General features: G+C 42.7%; 1 protein-coding gene and 1 pseudogene across 1 annotated transcript; one reads left to right on the top strand and one right to left on the bottom strand.

Annotated features, from left to right (window-relative positions):
• Positions 1–6: 6 nt before the first annotated feature.
• Positions 7–2905, top strand: LOC125529314 (pinin-like). The gene is made up of 5 exons (XM_048693728.1): positions 7–65; positions 713–796; positions 907–1007; positions 1325–1409; positions 2354–2905. The coding sequence occupies exons 1-5, from the start codon at positions 39–41 to the stop codon at positions 2732–2734; spliced, it is 678 nt and encodes a 225-aa protein (XP_048549685.1). The 5' UTR covers positions 7–38; the 3' UTR covers positions 2735–2905.
• Positions 2906–6397: 3492 nt separating this feature from the next.
• Positions 6398–7504, bottom strand: LOC125529313 (annotated as a pseudogene).
• Positions 7505–10086: the final 2582 nt, after the last annotated feature.

The raw sequence follows: 10086 nt of genomic DNA, 5'->3' as shown, positions 1-10086 counted from the left end.
AGCAGGAGAACAAAAAACTTTCCAACTCAGAGGCTTTTATGCGTAGATCAGAGGCTCAGCAGAAGGTACTTATCTATATTTATACATTTTGTTAATCATTAGCCACTCAAATAATACACAGGGTGCTATGAGCTAAATAAATTGTTATTCTCTTATTTGGTTCTCATATTGAAAATTGCCTGGTGTGCCTATGGGCCAGGCCCTATATGGAAGCCTCTAGGCTGGTATTACAGTAATGGAAATTAACTCAGGTGGCTTGCAGTTGGTTTTGAGGTCTTGACATTAACCCTTAGTCACTTCAAAGTTTTTTTTACTTAAATGTTTATTGTTACTTGTCTTGTGTCCAGATGTTTTTTCCCCTGTGTACTGTTTGCTTATTTGGTTATCTTACATGTGTGGTTGCATCATTTATTTGTCAAACATGGGGAAGGACCTGTGGGTAGAAGATCCGAATAGATATAAAATATGTAGCATGGGTGTCAGTTGCCACTCTAGCAATTCTTGAACTATTCTTAACTGAACTTAAGAGCTGAGGGAGATCAATGATCTTTTCCAACTTTGAGGGGTTCAGTATTTCTTTTCTGAGGGAACATAATTTAGTGTTTTCTCTTGGAAGTTTACATGCCTCGCAGATGATCATATTGCATTTTTTTGTATTCTCAATATTAGCTCTAAGATGTCAGGAAATACTGAAATGATCGGTTGAATGTAGGCTGATCAAAAGGCTCGTGAGGACAGTGAAAGATTGCGGCAGCAAGAACGGGAGCAAGCAGCTGAGAAGCGTAGGCGTGATATGGTAATCTCCCGCTCACTTTTCTGTGACATGCATCTGTTTTTTAATTTCACTCATTTAACTTGGTTGTGTTTGTATGCCAAATGATTTAACCCTGAGATGCTCTTATTTAGACGCTCCGTGCTCGAGTAGCTGCTAAGGCAGAAGAAAAGAGGTTGGAGCTATTGTACATTCAGTGGTCTGAGCATCACAAAAAGCTGTCCAGTTTCTTAAGGTAACTTCACTGCTTTATGTCATTTTCCATTTTTCACTTTGACTTTGATAAATGATCACTATCCCTTTTCCTTCCATTGTGCTGCTTGTTTGCATAGTTGGATTCTGCTTGCTTTTTGATGAGTCTGTTCTTATTTTGTGCATGCTGCAGGTTATTTTTATTCCTGGTCCAAAAGTATCCATATTGACAATTAAATTGAGGGAAGATGCGTTTCTGATTGTACGCAAATCTTGATGTTTGATGTCTATAGGGGTTTCCATATCCACTCATTATACTATATATGTTTGTTTCTTGTTTGATTCCATTTGTATTTGCAGGACAAAAGCTGAACCAGCTATTTATTACATGCCGGCTAAACCAATAGTTGATGATCCGGTTATTGTTGAGCAAAACAAGGAAAAGGTATTTTCTTATAAGTTAGTACTAAAAAACTTTATGATCCGAGGAATAAAAAATAAACAAACTGCATGATCTGCACATGTTTGAAGGATGATTTGCCTTTATAGTTGTCCCTTTATATCTATTCAACGTACTTGGAAGTTGAAACACCTCAGCTATGCACGGAATGAAAATGGCAGCAATAGATTCAACATCGTCTTTTGCTGCTGTGCTGTTCGTGTCTTTTAGACTATCTATCAGTCAACCACTAGAGTGCAGCCTCTGTATGCTTTGTGGTGAATACTAAGCAGATCAATGAGTTGCGAAAAATACTCTGTTATGAAATATTTATCAGAGGAGAGAAAAGTACGAACGCCTTTCTGAATTGGTGAGAGTTCCCTGTTCACTCAAGAACCTGGCAACTCGCGGGAACTATGATAACTTGCTTGTGGCTGGTCTTGATAGTACAGACACGATGTTGTGGTATTTACCTTTGTATTATATTTTCTTGATAATGTTAATTACATTGCACAAAAAGATTGAGTATGAAGTCACCCATAACGGCACTGCTGCAAAATTATGCTGTAGTTCATCATCATGCCATGAATTCGAAAATTTACTGGGGAACTTTCTGGCGTGTTTAAGCTTCAGTTCATCATTTGCACATGTGAGAATTCACTTCGTTCAGGAGCAGCTTTGTGATTTCTTTTGATGTCCGAGGTGAAGGAACATGGTGGCTCATGGTGACCTTACCTATTACTTGCAAGTATTTTTTTTTTGCCAAATGCAAAAAATGGATTGAGAACATCACATAAATCATAACAGTCCTATTTTCCAGCATCTGTTTGCATGTTTTCCTGGGGCCACCTTCAATCTTACACGACAAAATTATTTATATTCTTTGAAATCGCCAGTTGTCTTCTGGATTGGTCAATCCAGACGAACCTAACTCCCATCAATCATTGCAGGTATTTGAAGAATGGAAATCTGTACGCAGAACGGAGCTGACCCAGTTCCAAAAGCAAGTTGAGGAGCAGTATCTGTCTAATGTTGAGAGGCAGCTGGAAAGGATTCAGAATGCCCGGAATGCTCGGAGGGGGAACGTGCCTGCTAACATGCAGGAAATGGACAAGGAGCTTGACACGCACAGGGCGGAGCATGGCCCAAAGGCTCGGCGGATCCCCGACGGTGGCAATGACGAGGATGATGATGTGGACGTGGACGACATGGCCGCGGAAGACGACCTGATGGATGAAGTGCTCGGCGTCAATGAGGCGATCAACGAGGACCCAGGCAAGCCGTCTGAGGAGGCCACTGATGTTGCGCCTGTACCCGAGCAGGCACAATAGGCAAGGTTATTTGCGAGGTAGGCACTTAGGCATTACGATTCTATATCGTTGTAGTTGCCCTCTTCTGCTGTGACTGTATTGTTGTTGGGTTTTTGTCTTTGGGAATGCTGTGAGCTGTGTTTGCTGTTGAGGCCATATACATACTTTTCATTATTGTTATTGTCATTTGTACGTACTCCGCGTAAGGTAAGTGTCAACCCGTGAAAACAGTCATCATGTGATCAACCTGTTCTTCACCTGCGCCATCAGCGTACAGGGGTTGAGCTACTGTTGATGACGTTGATCGCTGTACATTCAAGTTGTATGCTTGGTAAACCTCTTTTATTGTGCCAATGGTTCTATTCCTTTTAGCTCTGTATTCTCCTTGCTAATTCATTCGAAAATTCTAATGAGTGGCAATGACCGCTCGCTGATCTCTTGGATGGCATCCACGAGAAGGCATGGTCCTTGCACTTTCCACTGCCGTGAGTTTGTGACCGAGTGAGCGCACAAGAATGGTGAAGGAGAACTTGAGAGCACAGAAAGCAGGGAGGCAGACGACCTCAAAGAATAAACTTAGTGTAGGTTTTGACGGGGTGTTGACATTCAGAGTGAACATTAACTGAATACAAACACATGAACACATTAACAAGAACCGAGAGAACAATTTGGAAACCTTGCACCGTTTGAGTTAGGATGATACTTAATGACTCTCCCTTTAGGAAAGGTGTGATGAGAGTTAATAGCGGCACCCAAACACAGCACACAACAGTGGCCGATGTCGTGATCATTGCACTGCTAAATGTTAGCTTTAGGTGGACTCAATTAGTGAAATGTTTGCGCATCATCTAAACCAAGAACCCGATGTGTTTAGGTGGAGCCTCCACTCGTTTGGGTCTTCCTCAGTCAATGCATGTATGCCGATATGATGAATACGAACAGTCAATTGGGGTGAAACATATCTAGAAACTCAAAGGTGACATTTAAGATTAAGATCGTTATATGGTACCTATGATGGGGACGATCCTTACAAAAGAAAATCCCGCAAAGTGGCATGAATCCGATTAACCCATTAGAAAATCAAGTAAAAGTGTTGCCATTGCAACGAAGAAGAAACAATAAAGAGATCTTGTTTTCTCTCATGCCCTGTTGCCCACCTGCGTGATGAGTAGTTTATGTGCCTTTCAATCTTCCACCACCTTGTAGTATTTCTAATATGTTTGGGAAATAGCTATTAGGGCTATAGACAACTTACGACAATTTGTGCTTTATGTTGGGGTCTATGGATATTGTTTTTAACATTGAGTTCCTAATCTTTTCACCCGGACACATACTTGGTGCGCACTGCAGCACGTGAAAGCAAAGTACTCTTGACTCTAGGTGCAACCGATTGAAGACGACCGCTCAAGCTTTGTTCAACCGATAACGGCAATAATAAAGAAACAAAACCATTCAAACTTTCCTTAGGGCGGTCACCTTACCCGCCGATTGATGTGTAAGAATCCCAACGGGTCATGGTCCATCAAAATTTCAGGAAATAGAAATACTACCCTGTGCGTTGCTGAGGGGATTGGTTCAATTATTTCAAGAATGTTTTGTTGTATGTAACATTAGTATTTGGATCAATAATATAAGTAAAACAAAATTATACATAAATTTACTGTATTTGATTGTTGCATAGTTGTAGGATATTTGCCAAATATAAGTAGCAGGAACTATGCATGTTATGGTGGTCTTTTCTCATGCATTGTGGCTTGTTGAGTTGACATAGCTGACACAGTCATGGTCAACTATTTAGCTATATACTGTATATGATATGGAGAGAAGTCAATAATGGAATAGCATGTGGTAGTTTAGTCACATGTTGTCAATGGACAAAGATTTGGACCAATATATAAGGAGACTTCTCATAGTATATTTACATGAGATGGCAATTGGGAGTTATACTGCATGTGCAACACACTCTTACGTGCACATCTAATCGTGCTTATTCTACTCCGTGCTCCGCTGATCCTCTTCCTTCTGTTTGGTTATCCCGAAAACTAGGTTCACTCGGTGTCCTCCCACCATAAGTTGAGGAGGATATCCAGTGCTCCCATGTCTAAAAGTCACTCCAAATGTTTGAATATTTTGATTTTTTTAATGTTCCCAATTCACGAGTCCATGAACTATGAAAAGTTCATATTCAAACTCGAAATGCACACTGAGAACAAAAAAGACAAATTCAGCATGAATAGTGTCACAAAAAGACAACTCCAAAAATGACAATATTTACATCAATTTTCTCTTTTTTGTTTCTCAGTGTGTATTTCAAGTTTGGGTCTGTTATTTTAGAGGTCACAGCCACATGTCTTGTGAACATTCACAGAAAATTCAAATCTTTTGAAACATTTAAAGTTAACTTTTTAGACATGAGAGCTCCATATATTTTCCCCATACGTTGATGCTTTCGGTGCCAACAACTTGCATTTAGGCCATCCATTACTTGCTGTCCAGGCATAAGGGTCAGGGCCAGGGTTCCCAGGCAAGAAGTAAGAGAGGTACCGAGTGAAACCCAGGCGCTTCTCGGTGGCACTACCGACGATGCCTGCGTGATTCACGTTAGTCCGAGGGGTGCTTTCATGGTTCTGCCTCCATCGCCTTGTCCGTGCTCAGGGAAAACCATGTCCATTGCTAGACTTGGTGACAACTCATTGCGTCATTACCATATTGGGGGCATCAATAGAGAGCTTAGGTCTCATGGTGTGGAGACGTGTTTGGGCAGGATTGGATCCCGAGACCGAGATGAAGCATCCTCGGCTCCAGCGTTTGGCCGTCTCGTTTATCTCCTAACATACACTATTTCATCAGCCACCTTGGTCCAAATAGCTCGCCTACAGGGTTGGCGCTCGGAAGAGGGCCCTCTCCAACAACAATTTTTGTGGAGGCATTGCGACAAAGTTCGATGATTTCATCCTAGAGACAGGGGTTTGCTTGTAGACTTTTTGGAGCTTCTAGTTGTGGTCCTGCTACTCTTGCACTTCTGCTCGACGGCAAGCCAACGACGTCCAGTAGTGCATTCCTTGTGTAGTGTTAGCGCTGCCCGTCTTGTTTTAGCCTAGATTTCTTTGATCTGCTTTGTAAGGTTTATCTATAAAGTGGGACAGAAAATTATTTTGTGAACTCTCACATGTCCAAAATGGATGGACATGTACTAAATTAGTGTAATGTTTTCCTAGAGACTAAGTGCATCGGAAAGTCCCAAAAGTATTCTAGGTGTGTCAGCTTGGATGCTCCAACCTAGGTTTGACATGCCCACATGTCGCGTTGACTAATACCACTTTGCCCATAAATTGTTGCCTATTATTGTGTCCTTTTATTTTTAGGGAAATACAGTTAATGCATATCTTTAATATATGCGGGATGTGTGCATTGATCAATGCAAAGATCGAGGATGCTCTCTCATTTTTGAAATAACAAATCTGGGTCCAATCAGTGAATGGATTCTAACAAGAGGGATTTTCGTGTAAACAACACCGTAGAGAATTTAAGCTCAAAGTCATTTATCTTTTTTTTATATATATTTACCAAACATTTACGACTTTACAACCGGAAAATAACGCAGTGCAATGGAAGGTACATATATATAGATAAAAATCGGTGTGTTTATGTAATATTTGTAGATATATGTGGCAATGTATTTCCCTACTCGGTTGGGTAGGAAGGTTGCATGGCCAAGCCACACATACCACTCTTGTCGGAAATATCCTTCTCCATTCTGAGGTACCCACTCTCGCCCCATGTCGTGCCCCATGAGTTTTTCAGCAGCCAAAATTTAGTTCCGTCACTCGTCATGCCATAACCAATCGCTACTATCCCATGGTCCAAATCAGTTCCGCAGGAGCCGGTCATCACCCCGCCAGAGAGGTGTTAAAATATGACATCCCCTCCGTCCATAGCTACTGATACAGGCTGGTTAGCCACGGCTTTCATAAGAGAAGATTCATTGTTGGCGGGCACATCCTCATAGCCCTTGATGGTTGCAACACTGTTGCTTGCAGTGCTAGTCTTGCACTGTCCGTCTTGTGCAGTGTATGGGTAGTTGGCCTCAGTGATGAGGCCACCGTTCTTGATGATGAACTTGAAAGCGTCGTGCATCTCGCCCCCCCCGCGCACCCCTGATCCACACCATGGACATCACAGTCAACTAGCTCTTGCTCAGACAAGGAGACGAGCTTCCCTGTGCTCAACTTCACAATGCCCTCGGTTGCAGCCACGGCTGAAAAAGCCCAACAACAACCTACAAAAATATTGACGTACTTAGTGTAATTTCAGTTATCATGAGAATACGATATATACATACTACCTAAATTTACTTACCACACTGGCCTTGGTCTTTGATAGGAGTGACAACGCCCTTGATCCTCCAATCAGCTGCCGCTGGAAGCGCATCATTGCTGACATTGTTGTACTTGAACCCGGTTGGAGCCCTAGCATCATTCCTTCTGAGGCCCTTGTTGGTCTTGATTGCTCTGAACTCGTCGTTGGTGAGGTCGGTAAACTGGTTGCACCGAGCCAGAACTTGTGATTTCCGGTGTTGAACGACTCGATAAAGGCAACGTTGGCCTTGAACACCTCGAACCGCTGCGCCTTCTCGGTGCCGTCCTGGTAAACACGGTTAAACTTCGCCATCCACTGCTCATGCTTCTCCACCATGGCCGCGTCACCAAGCTCGCAAGCTGATAGAACGGTGCTACTGCATAAGCAGATGCTGCCTAGGATGGCAAGAAGCAATGCCTTTGGGATGGCCATGATCTGCTCGACTAGTGCTTACTGGTACTACAATTAGCTTGTTGGTGCTTTGGTCTGTCAACTATGGGTGGAAGGGATGTGCTTATATAGCTGTAGTCTTGCACATGTACGTACAGCGCACACTGTGCTCTAGGATGATGTGTGAATATCGATGGACAACAGCGTGGCCGTGCAGTTAATTACCAGATAGAATAAATAACCTTGTGGTTGTACATAGTTTGTTAGCTTAATCCAACTCTGGTCCCTAGAGTCAATGGTTGTGTACAGTAAAAATTCGAGCGGAAGTCTGTTCAACTCTTGTTTAAAAAGAAGTATGTTAAAGCTAGGGACCTAGTTCGTTCTAGGTGAGCAGGTGAATACAAAACAATGAGAGAAGGAACAGCCAGCCGTGCAAGTATTTGCAGCTTCGGAAGTACTTATATTAAAATGGTCCAACAAAAGCAAAGATAAAACTGAGTTCAAAGATGCACGACGATGACATACAATAAAGAAACAACAGAGCATCGAAGCCATTCGGATTTTTCTTAGGATGGTCACCCTACACATAGTTTTTTTTTGAGCAATCCCTACCCACATATGTATGTGTGAGAATTATAGTGGGCCTTGGTCCATCAAAATTTCAGGAAATAGAAATGATACCCAGCATGCGTGGTGCGTCACTCGGAGATTGGTTTCAATTATTTCAATGGTATCGGGTTGTATGAAACATTAGTATTTGAATTAATAATATAATAATTGAAACTAAAGTGCATATAAATTTATTGTGCCCAATTATTGTATATTTGTAGTACATATAAATATAAGTAGCATGAATGGTGAAAGGTTGGTCGTTTTCATGCATAGTGGCATGTTGAGTTGACATAGTTTAGTCGCACATTGTCAATGACGGAAGGTACCGAGCCAAAGAGACATGTGTGTGCCACGGTTCATATGCAAGGAGTGAGGGAGGTACCGAGCGAAAGCCCAATGCCTCTCGGCGGTGCCGCCGCCATCGCCTCCGGGTGTTGCGTCCCTTCTAGTGGTGATGTCGTGGTTTTACCTCCACCCCTTGTCCATGCTTGGGGGAAAACCATGTCCATTGCTAGACTTGATGATGGTGCCTTGCGTCGTCACCATTTTGGGGCGTCATCATAGGCTTGATACTACGTTTGGCGGTCTCGTTTATGTCCTCTCATGTGACTATCTCTTCAGCTACCTTGATCCAAACTGCTCGCCTACAGGGATAGCACTCGACAGAGGGCCCTCTCTAGCGGCATTTTTGGTGGACGTTTTGTGACAAAGTTCTGTGATTTTATCCAAGAGACATGGGTTTGCTTTTCGTAGGCTTATAGGCGCTTCTCTGTCCTGCTACTTCCATGCTGCTCAACGGCAAGCCGCCAACGTCCAGTAGAGCATCACTTGTGTAGTGTTAGTTCAATCATCTTGTTTTAGCCTAGTTTTCTTTGATCGGCTTTGTAAGAGGGTTACCACAATATCTTATATCATTCTGTCAATTGAGTTTATCTATAAAGCAAGAGGAAACGCTATTTCGTGAGCTCTCGCTACATGTCCAAAATGGATGGAGTGGACTCAATTTTTTTTTTTTTGCGAAAAGGATCGGATCTATTATAAAGATTCACTGGAAGTACAAAACACCTCAAACATAATAAAAATTATATTTTGGTCCATGGACCACCGAACGACCATTGCCGCTGCCAGAACGAGCCGCTGCCGCCGCTCTCATACCAGAGCCGGACTGACCTTGTTGACGATAGCCGGGGAGTCTTCGTTCACGTGCCCCTGAGGACAAGCGCCCTGGAACCACAGTCATCGCCGTTGAATCCTTGAATCGATTTGAAGAACTTGACACCAAATATCGCCGTTCCGTACGCATGACGAGAAACCCTAATCTATGTAGTGCCACCCCTAGTTGGTTTTGGAGTATTGACGGCAAACCTAGTTGAGGGACTAATGTGTTTGTGAGAATTGTAGGATAACACAGGTAGAAGTCCCTCATTGATTCGGTTTTACTACCAGAGATGACCCCTAAAAAATGTATGAAGACATTGAAGTCAAAGATGGTATATGAAGATATTCACATTGAAGACTATGATAAGAGAAGACACGATATGAAGCCTATGGAGCTCGAAGACTTAGATCTTTCGTAGTTCTTTTTTTTTGTGTTGAGTCATAGGAACCACCGTACTATTGACAAGAGAAGACACGATATGAAGCAATATATTCTGAGCCTGCCAAGCAACCTCAAAGTCTTCAGAATGCAGAACATCAGAGTTTTACTCAGAACGTTGAAGGTGTTGAAGCAGTTTCTCGGGTGTATCCTTTGGCTGGCACTACACGTGCACCACCCCCTGCTTCCACTGAAGCCACTGACAGTACCACTGCTCCAAGACCCAAGAAGCGCACTCGTGTTCTCAACGACCGAGAGCTTCTTGTGGCTCTACATCAGAAATAGGATAGGCATCATGACTGGCTGAAGCATCAGATGAAAAGCCTCTTGGTGGATGTTAATCGCACTCGAAATCTTGCCACCAAGAATGCTTTCGTTGCCCATGAAACCTGTCGCCGCACATGGAAAGGGCTCA

This window comes from Triticum urartu, unplaced genomic scaffold (genome assembly GCF_003073215.2).
Source record: "Triticum urartu cultivar G1812 unplaced genomic scaffold, Tu2.1 TuUngrouped_contig_5510, whole genome shotgun sequence".
NCBI lineage: Eukaryota > Viridiplantae > Streptophyta > Magnoliopsida > Poales > Poaceae > Triticum > Triticum urartu.
The sequence above is the reverse complement of the archived record's forward strand: the minus strand, read 5'-3'. Positions and strand labels throughout refer to the sequence as shown.

What these genes read in the sequence shown, in the direction of transcription:
- LOC125529314 (XM_048693728.1), top strand. Translation starts at nt 39, where the DNA reads ATGCGTAGATCAGAGGCTCAGCAGAAG. An exon ending in AGAAGCGTAGGCGTGATATG is followed by an intron (nt 797 to 906) that starts GTAATCTCCCGC and finishes GCTCTTATTTAG; the next exon opens with ACGCTCCGTGCTCGAGTAGC. An exon ending in AAGCTGTCCAGTTTCTTAAG is followed by an intron (nt 1,008 to 1,324) that starts GTAACTTCACTG and finishes TTGTATTTGCAG; the next exon opens with GACAAAAGCTGAACCAGCTA.